General features: G+C 35.0%; 1 protein-coding gene across 1 annotated transcript in view; it reads right to left on the bottom strand.

Moving 5' to 3' along the window:
• EPYC (epiphycan) overlaps nt 1–9,357 on the bottom strand; it is a 34,106-nt gene extending 24,749 nt beyond the window's left edge. The window contains exon 1 of the mRNA XM_061205550.1: nt 9,193–9,357. Within this exon, the coding sequence (XP_061061533.1) occupies nt 9,193–9,357 (165 nt within the window). The remainder of the gene's footprint in view (nt 1–9,192) is intronic.
• Between the last annotated feature and the right edge of the window lie 10,385 nt (nt 9,358–19,742).

Genomic DNA, 19,742 nt, shown 5'->3' with positions numbered 1-19,742 from the left:
TCACTGATGTTCTTGGATCCACTTCAGAGTTTTCTGGGGCCAAAATCTACAGACTTCCAGAGGACATCTAAGAGTGCCAGCTGGCATGAGGGCAGGCCTCACGAAGGTAGGAGTGACTGTCCTAAGAAATGGGCTGCTTTTCTCTCTTGACATGGAAAGCTATATTGAGCCTAATGGGCAAGCCTGATGGCTTGAGAGGCCACCGTGTTGGGGAGTGGGTATATCCTCTGTGGGCCCCTTTACTCACTCCTCCTATGAGAGGAAGAAAGACCAGGGTAATTGGTGAGTGAGAGAAGGAGCTTGGCCTGAGTGGTTCATCTTCTTTTTTAGGGGAAGTTGCCTGCCTGTCAGGAGCATAAGTTCTGGTTTGCCCCTCTGTGCATGCACTAAGGTTTACTGCATTCTGAGGCCTGTGGTTGACCAGCATTGCCTGTGACTGATGACCTAGTCTATTTCTGAAGTTTTGTATTAAGAAGCCCATAGTTGCTTCACACCTAAGTCATATATTACCACCTAGCCTTTATCAGTAATAAAGGGGATATTTTGAATGTTATTTGTCTGAGTCCCATTTCTGTCCCTCAGTTGATTCTAAAGTTAGGTAGGGCATAGCGGAAGCATGTATGAGGTTCCTTAAAACCTAACACTATTGCCCAGAAAACTTCAATATTATATGTATCTATATGTATCATAATACAAAATGGTATGCATTTTCAAATATGTACTTGGCCCCTGGCTTCATATTATTTTCTCAACTATTATTTTTTCTTTGCCTCACTCTCCTAATTTATATTTTTATACTATAATGTAATATAACACATAATTAATAATATACAATATAAGATGTGATATTATAGACAATATAATATACTCTATATTATATATATAATAAACTATTTTATGAGATAATATTATTGCATGTAGCTTATATTTAATCTAATTTTATCTATATTTATTATATGTATTTATATATCTATTTCTGTATTCATTATAGCTTTTATTCATGTAAGTAGACTTACATACTGTTCAAAAAAGGTGGTGGATAAACATATAAGTAAAATAATGGCAGGTTTGGAGACATAATTTCTCAGCATATGTATATATTTTGTGACTGAACTCATAGAAACCTTATGTCCCAATAACTACTGATCTTGTTTATTCTTATTTTTTCACTTCCTTTATTGTGTTGAAATTGTGTGTTTATAAGATAACTAGACTGAGAGATACTGAGGGACAGGGAGGGACTTGGTCTGATTTACCTGCTTGTGTTCCTGGCTCTCAGCAAGAGATTGGGAAGTGGATGCAAGGTGAACCCATGCCCAGTAGAGTTCGTCTTCATTATAGCACAAATCCCATCCCTTCCCTGACGGCTTCTCTGATCACCAGTGCATAAGCTTCCGTGGCTGTTGATTCAGTGACTGATTCCATGGTAAAAGTAACATTTATTGAACATTTGCTATGTGCCAGGCTCTAAGTTAAACCATTAAGTTTTTAATTTAATTCTCACGAGTTATCTTATAAATAGGAAGCTGAGGCTCAGAGAGGTTGTATGACTGTCCAAGGCCACACAGTTGGTGTGATGGACTTGGGACTCACACATGAGGAGACTGACTCCATAGCCCATGTCACTCAACACTGTGAAAAACTGGCTCTCAAGGATGAATGGGGTGTGCACACGAGCAACACCCAGAGCTAGTGGTTTCTCCCACCATTCTTCGTAGTGTGTGTGGTAATGATTTAAGTGCCCAGGCAAAGCCAGAGTGAGAAGCAAAAGTCCTCATCTGTTTATTTGCTTAGTTTAGGGTCGCCACTCTGCCAGTCTATACCTAACCAATAAGCTCAGTTCCTCAGCACATAATATTTAAATTATAGGCCCATCTCCCTTTTTGTTAAAGTCTTCGAAATCCAGAATGCTATTTGGATTTTTACTCTAACAGTAAGTAAGATATTTGTAAAACAAAACAGAATTTTAAATTTATCTTTCTCCCAAATGATCCCACCACTTGCTACTCAGTCTTGAAAGTGTTCTTTGTTGTTATCATTATATCAGAAATTGGTTTCTGAACATGTTAAAAGGCCCTGGGCCGTTTGGCCTGAGTTACTAAAGAATATTCTTGTGGGTTCCACATGCTGGCATGTAGGTATGCTAAGTGCAGTGAAATTCTGCTCTAAGCATAAGTCTGGTACTCAAACTGATTTAAATGATTCATGTTAATTATCTAAAAGAATGTGACCATGAACATTGGCAGTGAAAGCTGTATCTTATTTTCTACTTTATCTTGAAAATGAATGAGGAAGAAACGTGTTTGGCAAAGATTGCTCAGTCCCCGTATTTTTGACAAAGCTGCTTTCAGTTCAGAAGGATCATCTGTCCTGTCTCTCCCTTAAATACTTTGACAACTGAGAGAGATGCTTAGATAGTGTGTTAATTGCAATCACTTGAAAATCTTTTTCTGATTCCTAATAATCAAATTACTTAATTTCAGAGAAAATAAACCTCAATATTGGACACAGCTAAAAGAAGTAAAGATGAAAGAGAAGGAACAGGAAAATAATGGAGGTTTTCGTGCCAGGGTCTCTCTAGTTTGATGTTAAAAGAACCTGGTTTAAATTTTACTCTGAAACTTACTAGTTGAATAACCTTGGGCAACATTCTGATCCTTAGTTGTTTTTAATAATAATAATAATAATAACAAGTCTTATTTCAAGGGACAGTTATGATAATTAACTTATATTTGTGGTCTCATAAATAATGTATAATACAGATACAAACACAAACAAATCACTGGCAAATACTATGAATAATTTTTTGTTTCCTGTGAGCCTGCATGATTGTACATTTTTGTTGCTTCATTTTTTTAAGGTTTTCAAATAGCTTACAATAAGAATCAAATGGTTTAAGGCTGCTTTTGAAAGAAGCATATGGAAAGTCAGTCAGACAATCGTATTAAAAGATCATCAGCAAAATTCTTTCCTCTCATCCTCCAGAGCACCTTCAGTGCAAAGGGAGGGTAAAGAGAAAGATTAGCTTTTATTTTTTGCCATATCCTGAAAAGAATATTTACTTCAGGCTGACTGACACTTTAACAAGTTACTTCTTCCAATAAGGGGTATTTTATATGCCAACCATATATTTGAAACTTTAAAACGTATTGTATAAATTGGCCAAAGTGAGACATAATTCCAAATATAAAGGTAAAAGTATTGCATGCCTTTTTCACCAGAGGAAATAAATTGTAGAAATATTTGTAATTTAATTACTTTTTGTTCAGAAAGTATAAAGATGAGTTTTGAGACAAACTATCCTCTAGCATTAGCAAAGTTCTATACCAATTTATTATACTTAGATAACCTAATTTTAAGATCCTTCTTATACATCATTATCTAAAGTGGATGTTGATTTCTATAAGTAGTCCTAAATTAGTTTGATTCTACTTAAGTAATTTCAGGTGTTACAGACCATCAATACGTATTCTAAAAGAATAATAATATGTGTTGCATAACACCCTGTTATGACAAGAGAAAAGAAATCATTGCTCCATTGTTAATTGATACAACTGCCTTCACTGAGTTCTCTCCCATTCCTATAACTTAACTAAATTTAATTTTCATCCCTTTGAAGAGCTTATAGCTTCTTCATCCATAAGTGCTATTTTTGAAGCTGAGTGTGTTTATTTCAATGGGAGTTTTCTTTATAGGGTTAATTTTAAACAATCTAGCCACTTGTTCTTTCTGTGAAAGAGAAAAATTTGCCTTCATTTTAAGATCAATGGAGAGTAATAGCAAGAAAAGCATTCCTCATTCAAGAAATTTCCTATTGGCCAATTGTTACTGATGTGTTTTTTTTTTATTAGTTGTTAATGTTATTTACTTATGCATGCATACCTTATCTCATTCCAGAAAGTATATAAGGCAGCTTTTAAAGCATGTATGGTAATACTTCAAAAAAATCTCCATGAGGAGAGTAGGATGATAGGAAAATAAAGGTGTGGGAAATAATATGACACCAGGGAAGAATGAGGCAACAATTAAGAGCCATTTTTCTGAGCAAAATGATAAGCACACTTAGTTACAAGATGTATGGCCCAGAAAATAAACAAATTTCTCAAAAATTGCAACCTGTTCCTCCACGTTCTCATGAAAGAGCATTGTGTGGTGTTGTAAATGCCCTCACGCCACCCTACAGCAAATACAACCAAGTGCTTCTTGGGACCACAGGGTATAACATTCCTGGTATTTATTGAACAAGCAGGAACAGTGCAGGCTCACTTAAGTAGAGGTAATTATGTAAGACTAAATAATGTGATATAGGTGAGGAGAAGTCTAATTATCTGGTTGGAGCCAAGGCGAATTTCCTGGAGGAATGGAAGTTCATATCTTTCAGCAGAACTTCCATAAATATTAACATAGTCACTGAGTACTTTTCTGGGCAAAATAAATTACTCATGGTCAGGACCAATGTTTTTTTAGACCTAAGAGGAATGGAAAATCAATAACCCAAAAACTATAGCATGAAAATGGAAACAAATACCTGCCTTGGTCAAAAACGCAGTCTCAACTTAAGCCACTCAAAGAATACAGAATTTTGAACTATTTCGTTTTTTGGTGAACCCTTTAAGGAAAATAGGGAAATGTTTCCCTGGATCCTAGACTCCCAAATATATATATATATATGTATATATATATGTGTATATATGCATATATTCAGGTTATTACTCATAACTTAGATATATGTTGGCAAATACATATTCACAATTATTCTTTGAAGTATAGACTAAGTAGTTAGTCTAACTAAGTAGTTAGTCTAAGCCATTTTTTCCTTACAGTAATTAGATAACAGTCAGTTGTCTATAAATGTTACTTCTAGTTCACATTATTCACCCGTAGAAGAATGCTTTTCTTTCTAAGAGTGCAGTATAGAATGCACCTGGCATTCAGCTCAACCGAAACCAGTTCAAGTTAAAAGGACAATTAGAAAGTGGTAAAAAATGGAGGGAGGATAATATAATCTTTCATTAGTCTGTTGGAAATTATTTTCTGATATGAGAACATCACTATGATTACCCATTATGAATAACTGTAATCTTAGTCAAGTTACTTAACTGCTCTGTGTCTCAATATCCTCATCTATATTCAATGGGAATAATAATGGCACTTCATTGTTTTTTTGGGAGGAATAAATGAGATAATACATGTGATATTCCTAGAACACTACTGACACATAATAAGTGCTCAGGGTTAGCTAGTATTCATCAGTAAGCAAAACGTCTGCATTTTGGTCTTGTGGCTTATAACCAGTTCCTATCCATATCATTAAAGTAAAATGAAAGCTCAGTAAAAACTGCAACAACTTTATGTTATACCAACAAATTTATCCACTGGCTAATATAGAACATTATGATGGAATTGCTGGGCCTAAAGTCTTTTTCTAACATAGTATCCAGTGGATCCTGGATATTCTAGATCATCATAAGTCATGAGTCTGAAATACTATTGCTGCATATAATTTTCAAAACAGAAATACTTTCAATTACCCTTTTCCAACCACTGAGGAGGTAATGAATATACTACCACCAATAGAAATCAATAAAGCTCTATTGAGATTCTAACCCTGGGAATCAGGGGTGGTTTGGTTCACTGACTAGATAAATTGTTGGACTCATAAATGGAAGCCTTGCAGCCTTATAGTAATTCAAATCTGGCTTTCAGAAAAAAAAGTTTAAATCATTACATTGTAGTAGTTTTCTGTTGCTGCATTGCAAATTGCTATAAACTTAGCAGTTTAAAACTGTACCCATTTTTAAACCCATAGTTTCTGTGGATCCGAAGTCCAAGGATCGCTTGACTGGGTTCTCTGCTTAGGGTCTCACAAGGCCAAAATAAAGTGAGGGCCAGGGCTGTAACCTCATGTAGTACTTGAAGTACTTGAAGTTTCTTGTATCTTTAGGACTGAGTTTCTTGTATCCTTATATGCTTGCTGTCAGCTTCTCCTCAGCGTCTAGAGAATTCCTGCATTCTTGTTATGAACATAGGCCCATCTATTGATATCTTTAAAGCCAGAAACAGTTTCCCCTGCATTGAATTTCTCTCATGCTTCAAATTTTGTCCCTAACCTCAAGACACTGATTTAAGGGGCTCATGACTTTAGGTCAGGCTGACCAAGATAATCTCCCTTTTTAAATTTCAACTGTGCCGTATAACATAACCTATTACAGGAGTGATATCCCAATATATTCATGATGTTAACAATTACAAAGAGCATGGACACATCAGGGGATGGGCCACTTAGGGCACATCTTAGAATTCTACCTACCACATATATCAAAGGCCTTAAGTATTAATCATTCCAAGTTTAGACCAAAGGGTCTACTCTATTGGCATAAGATGCCAAGTTTTTGACTTTAAAAGAAAGAAATTGGCATTTAGAAGCAGTTATCCTATAAATTTACAACTTTAGAATATAAAGTTGTCTTTTGTACAGATGAAATAAATTCTAGGCTAAATTATGCAGAACCCTACTCTTGGCATCAAGGACAAAAAACTGAAGAATCTGATCCCATCGTTCCCTGTATCTATCATTTACTATGAACTTTTTCATCAACTGGACCTTATATGGGTGTGTTATCAGTGTTCACTCAAAAAGTGTCACATAAGATCAAGAACATGTGCAACCACTGCCTTTAATTTATAAAGACGAGATAAATAAGTTTATTTGACCTTCCAGAATCTGAACTTACAAGACTGCATTCAAGAAATTCATGCCATGTTAACCAAATTCTAGAATCCATTCACATGACTGGAAGTATTGGTTTATTCCATATTTTCTCATATATGCTAGTTGTTTGTTTGTAAAGAATTTATAGTAATAAGTTATTGAGATCTGAGTTAAATTTCTGAATTTTGTTCCTTATGTCATCTTATTTTCTTTATCATATTGATTTTGTTTGTTTTGGGATTTTTTTCCAATAGGTGGTGGGTGAGTAGGTTGGTTGATTGATTTTTGCTGTTGGAACAACTTCATAAATATCTTTAAAAAATATGTATAATTGATGTTTTCAAATGTGTTATAGTTTTATTATAGCACATGTATATATTTATATCTATATCTGTATCTGTATCTATATCTATCATCTACCTAAAACCAGTTTTCTGATGATGACTTCACCACAAAGGATTGTTAAATCAGGGCTGACTTGTATATTTCAGTCAACTACAAGGGATTATCAGTGGCTTTCTGGAACCCTCAGTTGTTAGGGTTTCTGAGTCTGGCTTAGCCAGTATGAAAATTAGAAATGTTTGCATGAAGTAAGGGCTAGGGTGTGTAAGGATACAATGCCACATATTCAGTACCTTACAGGAAGGCTGTTATTCCAGAATAAGCAAATACTGAGGAAAGGTTGTATAATAAATCATCTTTATATATATATACATATATATAATTAAGCTAATATATAATATATATATAATTATATATATATTATATATATATAATTAAGCTAATTAAGCTAATATGTATATATATATTAGCTTAATTTTCCTTGATGGCAGGAAGAACTTCAGACTCTCATGAGAATGTCTAGGGCCTCCTGGGCAACAAAAAGGATCCTGACAGCAAGGAATAGCTTAAAAGCAGTCTGCAGATAAAATTCACTTCCTTCACAGTTTTGCCTAGGGTAGGCTTGGTCTCAAATGGTAGTCCCTCTATTATGCATTTGGTCTTCTGAAGTGAATAAATAAACCCTTGAATCCAAATTCCCCAGCCCTACTTAAAATAAAGAATTCACTATGGTACTCACCAATCCAATGAAATATTTTTTTGAAGAATGACAAATAAGTTTAAATTAAAATATTTAATTTGGTAGATAACTGCAGATATGCACTGAGTTTTGTTTTTTTTTTTAAATATTTCTGCAAGATGGAAAAAGGAACAGGGCAGATGAGTTGAGCACTGAAAAACTTTCTTCTTATACTCTACATTGATGCATTAGATTAGAGATACAGAGATCACATATAGCAAGATTGGTATTAATGACTATAAATTCTCAACAGAAAATCCCCTTCACATAATAGAAGCCACACAGTGAAATGAATCAAGCACTGAATGTTGATAAAGACTTAAAAACAGAGTCATAACTAAATGTTCAGAAGAAAAGCGGCCTGCTGTCAAGCCTGAAACTTTACTAAAAAGAAGGGAAGAGAAATATAGACAGAGAGAGAGAGAGACAGATGGCAAAAGAGAGAAAGACAGGAAAAGAACAGTGCAGGGGGAGAATACATAAAAACTACTGTACTGTGAAAATCTAATTCTTGTATTTTAGAAGGCAACATAAACAATAATGAGAATGTTTACTATCTTAATAAAGATGTATCTAAGTCCCATACAATTTAAATACATGCTTTTGTCTAAATATTTCATTTCCCTAGTTATCAAAAGTAGTTATTCTAAGAAAATTTACACTTGAATGACTGCCCCAAATATGTTCTGATCTTGTAAAGGTGATGTAATTTCCCTTTCGGTTTATTTGTACTTAATTAGTTTTTGTCAATGTTGTACATTCATTAGACTCCAGCATTTCAAGGTCTGCTTGTTTTCTGATTCAGAAAAATTAGTCTGTATCCTTTAGTTATGTAAAAAGCCTACCATTTAATTAGGAACATGTCATATCAGATTTAGGTAATGGTCTGTAACCTTGCCAATGCCTACATTACTGCTGAGGGTAATCAGTCATTTAGGGAAGCGTATTTGTGCTTGGAATACAGTAAAGTTTCAAATCATTGTCCTTTTTCTGCATTCTTTTAGTTTTCTTCTATTACATTTTAATCTCATGTCTTTTCTCTTTACTTCAAACTTCCCAAACTTACTTATCATTTTATGTGTACTATTTGAATTCACCTTTTCCTCATTGATTGCCTCTTCCCCTAATTTTCTCTGTTCTAACTTGATAGAAACTCTTTTATTTTTCAATTTTATGAGGAAATATAAAGAAAATAAAGTGAAGTATAAAGAAAGCAAAAGAGTTTCCCAATGTTAACCTCCATCACATTGAACATGTTCTGGAGAAAAAGTTAATATGAAATTATTAAGATGGAACATCTCCACTTATAAGTAAACAGAAATCTATTTAAAGAGAAGAAACCCTAATAATTCCTCATACAATGCTTTAAAAAGTCTCAGGAGTGGGAGGAATCAGTTACCTCAGCTTGACCCATTGGTATGTTTTCATAGTTGTATAGATTATCCAGGTCTTCTAAGGTGGCATCATAGGTTTCTGAGTCATAGTTGATGGATTCTAGAGTTGGGGCAGTCACAGCAGCATCCAAGACGACAAGTCCCAGAACGAGTCTTGCTAATGTTTTCATTTTTCAAACTTTCCTAATCATAAAATATTAAAACACATACATATTTAATTGATAATAACTTATGAATAGTTTGCACTAAATAGGAATGATAAATCACTGTCAATACTGAGAAACTCAAGCTGGTAGCTTTCTTTCCATGGATAATTTATAAACATAGCACATGAAATTGTGTGGCTTGCGAGGACTATTGATGCCAGATACTCAAATGAATTCACAAACCTATCCACATTTTTACAGTAGATATTGGAATTATGGTGAAATTGATTTTATTTTATAGAGAAACATGGAGAAAATGGGATGCAGAAAGATTGTGGTATATTTATTCACAAAAGCCTTCACATTATCTAAGAGTTTTACCACTTACTAAGCATTAAGATTCTTTCATCAGCTCTGGGATGTAGGGATGATGATGATGATGATGATGATGATAATCACTGTAACTGTCACACCACTTTACAAATGAGGAAACCAAGACAGAGCTGGCTAGTAATACAGCTAGGACTGTTTCTTGTACATTTAAGTCTAGGGCTTTTTCCAGACAAAATAATGAAGGTTTGGTTTTTTTTTTTCTTCTTTGTTGCCTCTGGGTGTCATTAATACATACATAATTTAATATATACACACATAAAATTAATATTTCATGCAATATTTTCAAAACTTGTCTTAACTAAATGGAGCAGACAAGAAAATTATTTTTTTCCTTTATTCCTTAGTGTTTTATTTCAATCCTTAATGGCTATCTAAAGTTTAAACTCAGAATCAATAGGAATACATGTCTAAAAGTCACCATTTAGCAAGATTTCCTTAGAGGAGGATTTGCACACACATGGGATTAGAGCAATCTTTTGTTTTGTAATTCTTTAATAAATGCTATTCTTAGTTTCCATGATAACATCATGCTTTTGGGAGATTCAGTCAAGATCTTATAATTTTAATTATTTTAATTCTGTATGTACTCCTTTGCATACATTTTAGTTTAGAAAAAAATCTCTTATGTTTAATTTTAAACATTTAAATTAGGCCTATGAAAAGTGTTACCTAGTGATCATTCATTGAGGAAGCAAAGTATTTGTAAAATTTTTATCAAGCATGTCTAGTTTTAAAGGTTTTGTATTTTGGATACACTTCTTGGGTTTACTTTAAGAACAGTACATGTGGTGTTTGTACCTATGCACACATACAAAAAGGAATTCATGATAAATACTCCTTTTAAACTTGAATGCACTGGCAGACAAACTGACCTTCAGTTACTTGAAAGAAAGTCTTTATGAAGCAGGTTTAGGCAGAAGGATATGAAATTCCTCTGAGAATAAGAAGTAGTACAAGGAGCTCCTTTTTATCCTTTCCTATGCTTTCTTCAAATAAATTTTTTATTCATACTGGATAAACTAAGCCTCTATTTTACTTGCCTTTGCAGAGGTCTTTGCAGGATCTCAGATTTGGAACAGTTTTATGCAATTATCAACAAAGTCCTACTTAATAAAACAGTGTGATTTGCAAATCTTTCAGAAACCATTCTCCCATATTCAGATGGGAAGCATTAACCGTGGCCACCACTAACCTAAAAAATATATATTTTCCTTGTACGGTTCTGGCAACTTTCATTGTTCAGAAAAATTATGCACTTGCTTATTCTTTTTCTCACTTCATACTCTATGTTTGATTATATATATCTGCATATTAGAGTTTACTTACATTTGACATATCCCCTAAAGCTATCATCAATAAGGCAGTCTGTGAACCTTAGAAATATGAAGAACACATATCCATGTGTAGTTTAAAAAAGCATGTTCCTTCCTTCGAATACTTACATTAGTATTTAATGTAATGTCTTTGTTGAAACTTTAAACATATTGTCCACTCTATACCATTTAATGACATTTTAATAGCATATACTTATATAAAAATTTAAAATATATAGCTTAAAAAGACATTGTAAAAGGAAAATTATAATATAATCATCAGTATATTTTAAACACCTGAAATCTTATCATTTTCTTCTTTTGCATAATATTTCAATCAATAACAATCAATAGTGCCTGTCAATACTGGCAAAGAACGTGTTCCATGTCAGGGCACCTGACTTAAGGAATATATTGGAAACTACTATAATTTTATTGGCATCTAATTTTATTGTCATGGCTATTAAGATCAACTATTTTTCTGTATGTTATGAATTCCTAAGCTAATTCAGAATTTTGGATCTTCCAAGAATAATATAAATATAAAAAGAGCAAAATTAAACCCAACTGATTGAATCAAAGTTCACCACAAAATATTAAAGCAAGTTGAATTATTTTTTTTAAAGGTTATTATAGTAGGGAAAAAAGTGTATAACCTGAGAAGAAAGCAAGTGTAAAAACTTACCTTTGGCTCCTACTTGGTGAAATGGCACACAGTGACTGAGGACGCAGAGCCAGTGGTGTTTGCCCCTGACCAATAGTTGTGAATTCTGGTCTGTGGGAGGTGGAATTTATAATACTCAATTTTCTGTTTGGAAAAGCTAACCTTGGGAAATACTTCTCAGTCTCTAAAAACTCCAAATTATTTTATAATCACTCAAATTAAGCAGTAGAATTCAAACTACAGAGTATATGAAGCTCTTGAAATTATGTTAAAGGAGGTATAATTGCAAATGTGTCACCTTAAAAATTTTAAATGGAAAAAGTTGGTTTTAACATATCTCATCTATAACCAATTCACCAATTAAGACATTAATGTAAACAGTGATACTATAGATGGATATTTCAGAAATGTTCTAATAAGAAATAATTTTCCCAAACCTTGCATATCTTGAATTGTTTTCTTCAATTTTCACTAATGTTGACTGAAGTTTAGTAAATGTTGCAAAAACCTTACCTGTATAATGTTGGGTAAGTAAAAGCAAAAAACAAAACGAAACAAAAAAATTATTTTGATTGCTTGGAATGCTTTGAGAGCAATCAAACCATGAACCTCTTGCATGAATATTTATGAAAAATTATGCCCAGAAATAATGCATAAATATGATCTGAGTGTTTTGAAAAGAAGGCTCCTTTTCTTCTCTTTTATCTATCAGAGCCAAACAAATCAAATTACATTAAAAAAAATTTTCTCCCAGAGTACAAGATTTGTTTTAGGCTTTTGGTACCTGACATGGTTTGCGAAACTGAGTTTTATTACAGGTATGGAGAGAAAATATATTTGTATTAAATCTCTGTTCTTCACTTCCACTCACACTGCAAAAGTTCTAGAGAAAGATAAAACTTGCATTTTGTATTCTGGTATGCGTTATGTAAATCTAGCTCTCACCTGTGCATCAGGAATCTTTCCTCGTGACCAGAGGTGAATAGCTTTACGTACTAGACTTTGGAAATAGGTTTGGTCCTGGACAAACTGACGGAGGAGATGGCGTGTCTTCAGAACTCTCTTCCCCTTTCTGCTTCCCTCCCATCTTTCCTCCCTCAGACTGCTTTGCCCGTCTATTCAGGGCACTCTCAGTCATTACTCCCATCATCTATACCTGCTTCCAAATAATTTGTTCTCAGTGTGAATTATTTTTTTTGGGACCAGCTTTACTTGTAATGGAAGCAGTGATACAAGGTAAAGTATGAAATCTACCAAGACCTCTCAAGCAATAGAGAGGCCATCTTGGAGGCAGTGATTTCCTCCTGGCAGTCCTGCATGCTGGCAGTCTTACCACATCATGTAGAGGCTGCTTTCAGAAGCATTTCTGGAAAGAGACCTGAATCTGAATTCCTACCCTGGCTCTGTTCAGCAGCAATGTCCCACACTGTGTGTTAGATGATTTTATATGTTGTTAATTTTTTTTAACACATTCTCAATCAGAGTGATCATCACTCTTTACAGAGGTTAAATTATCCAGTGTCACATGTGACACAAACAAAGAGAAAATCAATTGGGACAAGTTCCCAGATGTTACTGGGCCCATCTAAGGGATATCGGTGAACGTAAAAAGGCAGATATCTCTCAGTTACTTAGATTCGAAAGCTGCTTACCTGCCACTAGTTTTTCAGCTCTTTCAAATGCTTTAGAATAAAAATAGATGAATAAAATATCCATGAAAATATCTAATATTTCTTCCTCTTCCTGCATTATTTAATCTAGTACTCTGCACACATTGTCAGGTGACGGTGAGGTGGGATCTACCTAGTTCCTTGCTTTCTGGAAGGCTCTGGCTGACTTTGTAAGACTATTTCCAGAAATAACATTTGCACACTATCCTTTAACTATTGGTGTTTAAGTGATGTCTTCTATAGGCCTCAGAACACTCTGCACAAATGCAGTTTTTTCATGATAATTTAATAACCAAATTACTTGTGTTATATATAGAAGTAATACTATATACAGAATTAACATTAGATTAAGACAAGTACGAGTCTTAATATAGAACTGAAAGCAGAAATGATCATTTGTCAGTATTCTCTTCTTCCAAATTCTCTTTCCTTATAAAAATGGAGATTGTCAAACTGAGTGAAGTAAGTCAGACACAGAAAGACAAATATCATATGATATCGCTTATACGTGGAATCTAAAAAAACAAAAAGGGTACAAATAAACTTATTTACAAAACAGAAGTAGAGTCACAGATGTAGAAAACAAACTTATGGTTAGCAGGGGATAAGGGGGAAGGGGAGGGATAAATTGAGAGATCGGGACTGACATATACACACTACTATATATAAAATAGATAACTGATAGGAACTTGCTGCATAGCATAGGGAACGCTACTCATTACTCTGCAATGGCCTATATGGGAAAAGAATCTAAAAAAAAAAAAAGTTTGGATATATGTGTAGGTATAACTGATTCACTTTGTTGTACACCTGAAACTAACACAACTTTGTAAATCAACTATACTCCAATAAAAATTTTAAAAAAAAATGGACAATTTAAAAAATAATTTCTCTTATTCTTATTTGGACTCTCTCCAATATTTCAAAATCTGTTTTGAACGGTGGGAGCTCAAATTTGTAACCACCTCATGAGGCTCTAATCTCCGTTGAACAGTGAGGGAGGATTAATTACCAGTTCTAGCCTTTCATATCCCTGGTAAATATCTTCTAGTTTCATGATAATTTTCTTAATAGAGCCTGAACTTTGTTATCAGACACCCTCGGGAGATCAGTTATTATGACTAGTTGTATTATCTAGTAACAGAGGCCTTATGCCTTTATCCCTTTAAGTCCCCAAACATTTTACAAATCCTTTTGGCTACAACTCTCTACAAAATTAATTAAATGCCATCCTACTTGCTGAGACAGAATTAATTTTAAACGGAATGGTCTTCTGCTAATGAGTGCCTTCTCTCTGTTCTGTAACAGTGGTGAGCAGAGAGGAGCAGTCACTCTGAGGACCGTCCACTGCGCTCTGCCCTTGTCCCCAGCCCCCAAAGGCCACATCAGTAAGACCTGCAGGACGGTATAGATATCCCACTCCACTGATTATAAGGAATAAAACCATTGCCTGAAATGATTAGCTACCCCACTATGAGGAATTCCCTCATTGCCTCAGATACCTAATTATCAGCAGAAGTCCAAAGCTCCAAGTCTTCCAGCATCACCATAAACTCATATACGATGTGCTGCTTGTATTCCCTAATCTTACCCAGTCTCCTCTTCCAGAAACTTTCAAGCCTGATCCGCAACCCAGAAACTCTCCTTTGTCCTCAGTTTCTCTTGGAAAATTTCCCTTTGCTTTTCTTAATCTTAAAAGTATCTGGCTGTCTCCTGACAAAGGTTTTGCACTGCAGTCCTTTAAAGTAGTGGCTGTGTTCTCTTCTTCACTCACATAACTCAAAGAACACTCTACTGTTCCTTGCTCTACATTTTCTCTTCCAAACAATTTCTTCTTTTTACTCTTTCAAAAAACTCCATGCATTCTGAAACTCATGACATCTGGTTTAATTACCTACAACCTCTTCCCTGTCCCCAACTGCTGGACCTCCTAGTCGAGCCTCTCCTTGTCAATGACTTTTGCTCCTGGCTCACTCACACTCTCTACTGATACCTGGTCATCATGTCCGGTGACATGCTTCCATGTGCATAATCCACGTACCGTGGTGGCCTCAGAGTTGCCTTATCTCCTCATGTGTAGTAAAGTTACCCACTATTATTGTCATACCCTCCAGCTTATTATCACTGGGCATTATATAACCCTACTACTGGGGTATTGTTATCATTTTTCCTTTTGCCTCGTGAGAACTTCATTCCACAGACTGCATCTCTTTTTCACTATTTATTAAATCTCCTATCTTCAAATCCTTCCTTAACTTTAGTTTTGATGGACCATTATCATAATTACTCCCTTTCAAGCACTTTCTGCTTTCCTTCTATCATACTCATTTATGAAGACTTAAATTTCGGTTGAACACAACACCCAACTCTCTTCTCTCCTGCATCTGAGTATATTCCTAGTAAAAATCATGTACAACAATTGGTGTTACTTTAAATTCTCAAAGATAAGCGTCAACCCTAGCCAGCAGATCTGCTGTGTTTCTGATGTTGATTCCCTTTCCAACACTCTAAGATGACTACATTATAACATTTTCTTTGTCCTTAAAGTCTTATATTCCTTTTCTCCTCACGGAACATCAACAGAGTGATGGTAGAAGTCATCAGAGAAGTGTTCAATTAACTTTCCACTATAAAATCCACCTGCACTTGTATGTGTCTTCTTTGTTTTCCCTTCTGTGACAGTGCAAGAATTTAAAAGTAAATTCCCCAAATGATGCCCAGGATCTAATTCCCTTTCCTCTTCTCAAGGTCTACACTTCTTTAATTATCTCCTCCCCCTCAGTATCTCCCCTCCCTACTAGGTCAATTCTATGTACAGACATACATGGTCTGTGCACAGTCAGGCAGGCATTCTACGTAACATAGGTGAACTGAATGAAAATACAAAAATGGGTACAGTAGTAGCTGTGAGAACACATGCCATTTCTAAAATAAAATTCAAAATCAAATTATTTTAAAACACTCCAGAGTCCAAAAATGTATCTACAGACTTGAGTCATCCTATAAATTCTTCAATTATGACTTCGGATATTATGTCTTATCTTTAAAAAATAATGGCTCTTAGACTCCACATTTTCCTCCTCCTACTATCCCATCTTATGACCCCTTTTACAGAAAAAATTCTCAAAAAATATGGTATGCATTTGCTATTTCTTCTTGCTCTGTTCCCATTCACTCTTCATTGTACTGCAGTTTGGGGTTCTGTATGGGTAATTTTCTGGCTTTGCCTTTACTGCTGTCCTGGCAGCCCACCTTGGTTTCCATACCTCGTTGGCTGTACCTTCCTTCTCAATTCCTTTCTCAGCCGTCTCTTTCTCTACCGGGCCTATAAATGTTGGAGTACCTCAGGTTTTAGTCTTTGGGTGACTTCATCTGTTTCCACTCTAAAATTACAACAAAAACAAAAGTAATTTTAATAATAACTACCATTTTGAATGCTCACTATGTGCCTGGCATTTTTTGTCATCCTCACTTATTGGAGAGGTAACCAAGGTCCAGGGAGATTAAGTGACTTCAGCTAGTAAGAGGCAGAGCCAAAATCAGAGCTGAAGCCATCTGGCAGCAAAGCCCAAGTTCTTAACCACAGCACTGAACCACCGCCTTATGCTTAAATTTCCCAGCATTACATCTCCAGTCTGCACAATTCACTCTGAGCTGCTGACTCTTTTATGCCATTGACTACTTAAAACTTGACATCTTCACTTGGATGTCTAATTGGAAAATCACAATATGCCTGAAATAATGGCCTTTGGACACCCCCTAAACTGTGTTCCTCTACTCTGCATCTTATTAAATGATATCACATCTCTCTAGTTGACTCCAGCCCAAAGCTTACAATTATTGTAGATTTCTTCCATTTCCTTAATGTGTCTCTCCCATCCAATCTATCGAAGAGATCAGTTCTACTTAAAATATATTTTATTTCACCATCCTCTCTCCCATGGACTACCAAAAGAGCATACTTCTGGGTCTCCTTGCTTCCTCTTTTATGCTTCTATCATTTACTCTCCAAAGACCAGCAAGAGGTCATTTAAAATGTAAATATATAAAACTCCACATTTTTTCATTGAAAACATTCAGTAGCTTTATATTTCTCTTTGAACAAAATCTAAACTCCTGAGCCATGTCCTGGAAAGCTCCCCATCAGCTGGGGCCTACCTACTTCTCTAAGCTTAGATCTAACACCTCTCCCTCAGTCACTCTGCTGCAGTCATATGGATGACCTTTCTGTTCTTGAATCACGCCCAATCATTGTTTCCTCCAAGTATTGCACTTAATATCGTTGCCCCTCATTTTAGAATGACTGGCTCACTTTTTAAATAGTTTACATTTCTGCATAAATGTCACTTCAAAGGGCCTTTCCCTGTCCCCCTCACCATCAAAGCAGACCCTCTTCCTTCATGGGAAAAGAAGGTGATGCCTCACCACAGTTGTTTTTCATAGCACTTGCTACAACCTGTTATTATATTTTTCTGTTCTTATATATGTCTCTCTCAGGTGAATACAAACTCCACAGTGCATTATCTTTACTGGTCATATTCACAGTTGCATCCTTAATGTCTAAAGTAGTCCTTGGCCCACAATTTTTGCCCAGTGTTTTTTGAATGAATCAATCAATTAATGATTGACTGTATGAATCAAATGCAAAGTAATTCAAAATAATAAACAATCACTTAATAAACTGTAATGATTTCCTTGGGCTATTCTAAGATATATAGGATTACTTCCACTTATGATAACTGGTTCTTGGTTAACATGCCAAATTCATTTCTTTCTCTGTTTTGTTTTTTTTTTTTTAATTGCATTTTTCTGTTCTAGCTAACTGCCAATCTGTCTGGTTGGTGACACTTTTCAAGCCGTTGCTCATGGGCCTCATGCAGCAAGGCTTTATGTTTATTTGCTGAAGACTTTCTTGTGTTACATACGAAGATATATAGTACAGACTTTTGATGAGAATCTGAGATAGTTCCATACCACTTAGGACTGCTGGATAGAAGTATAGACAACTCCAAATCAAACTGACTTAGACAAAAGGTAATTGGGGACTTCCATGGTGGCACAGTGGTTAAGAATCCGCCTGCCAGTGAAGGAGACATGGTTCAAGCGCTGTTCTGGGAAGATTCCACATGCCACGGAGCAACTAAGCTGCGTGCCACAACTACTGAAGCCTGTGCGTCTAGAGCTGTGCTCTGCAACAGGAGAAGCCACCGCAATGAGAAGCCCACGCACCGCAGCACAGAGTAGCCCCTGCTCGCCGCAACTAGAGAAAGCCTGCGAGCAGCAATGAAGACAGAACGCAGCCAAAAATAAATAAATAAATAAATTTATTAAAAAAAGAAAAAGAAAAAAGGTAATTGACCCAAGTAACTGAAAAGTACAAGTTTCTGTTTTTCCAGAGAACTTCCTTTTGGTTGATGTCATAATTGGTGGTCTTCCACATGGAGGTGTTGGCTACATCTGCTCCATATCTTATATCTTTTTAGGTTAAAATCAAAAAGAGAAAGTGACAATTTTTTATTCTCATAACCCAAGAAAATATTTCCATTTGTGCTATTGATTCTGATCAAATCATAGGCTCATCACTCAAAAAACAAACACCAAAAAAATAACGATAGATTTGGGAGAATTTGGTGTCTATTTGGTTGAATCTGTACCTCATTCGAGGCTCTGCTTAAATGTTACCTTTCAGTTACTCCTTTCCTGACCACTCCATATAAAAGAGCACCAAATTCTTCATAACGCTTACAACTATATGACAATGCATAAATTATTAGTTTATTTATTTTCTCCACCAGAATGTTATCTCCACAAAACATGGTTTATCTGTTATGTTTATTGCTGTACTTCTAGTACATTGCACATATTAGGCATTCAATAAATATTTGTTGAATAAATTAATGAACTGACTTGGACCTTTGGCCAAATGCTTTCTCCTTGAGCTTGCAACAGACTGAAAAGGGAGTGAAGAGTAGTTCCCAGGAAAAACTAGTGAAAGAAGGGTGAATTAGTCATGAGTCGCAAAGTCTTTTAACTTTTGTGCATGGACTTTCTGAAAACTATTTTGGCTGTTTCTTTTGCTAAATTTCTGATTCTTTTCTGTCTTGCAAATGAATTGGATGTAAGATATATACAAATCATTGATGAACAAGATATTATGGTAGTATCATTAAGTCTCTGCTTCATGCATAGTTTATGGTATACTACATTTTCCTTGTCATTTTCACATTACTCATGCTTAATCAGTAAAAATTAAAATAACAATTTTAGATACTGTTAATGCTTATTTTATCATAATTGAGACTCTGAATTGTTACATTTTACTTGTCTTTTTTATGTTGAATTTTTATAAAAAGCTTATTATTTTGGTAG

The sequence above is a fragment of the Eubalaena glacialis genome, chromosome 11 (assembly GCF_028564815.1).
Source record: "Eubalaena glacialis isolate mEubGla1 chromosome 11, mEubGla1.1.hap2.+ XY, whole genome shotgun sequence".
Classification (NCBI taxonomy): domain Eukaryota; kingdom Metazoa; phylum Chordata; class Mammalia; order Artiodactyla; family Balaenidae; genus Eubalaena; species Eubalaena glacialis.
The sequence above is the reverse complement of the archived record's forward strand: the minus strand, read 5'-3'. Positions and strand labels throughout refer to the sequence as shown.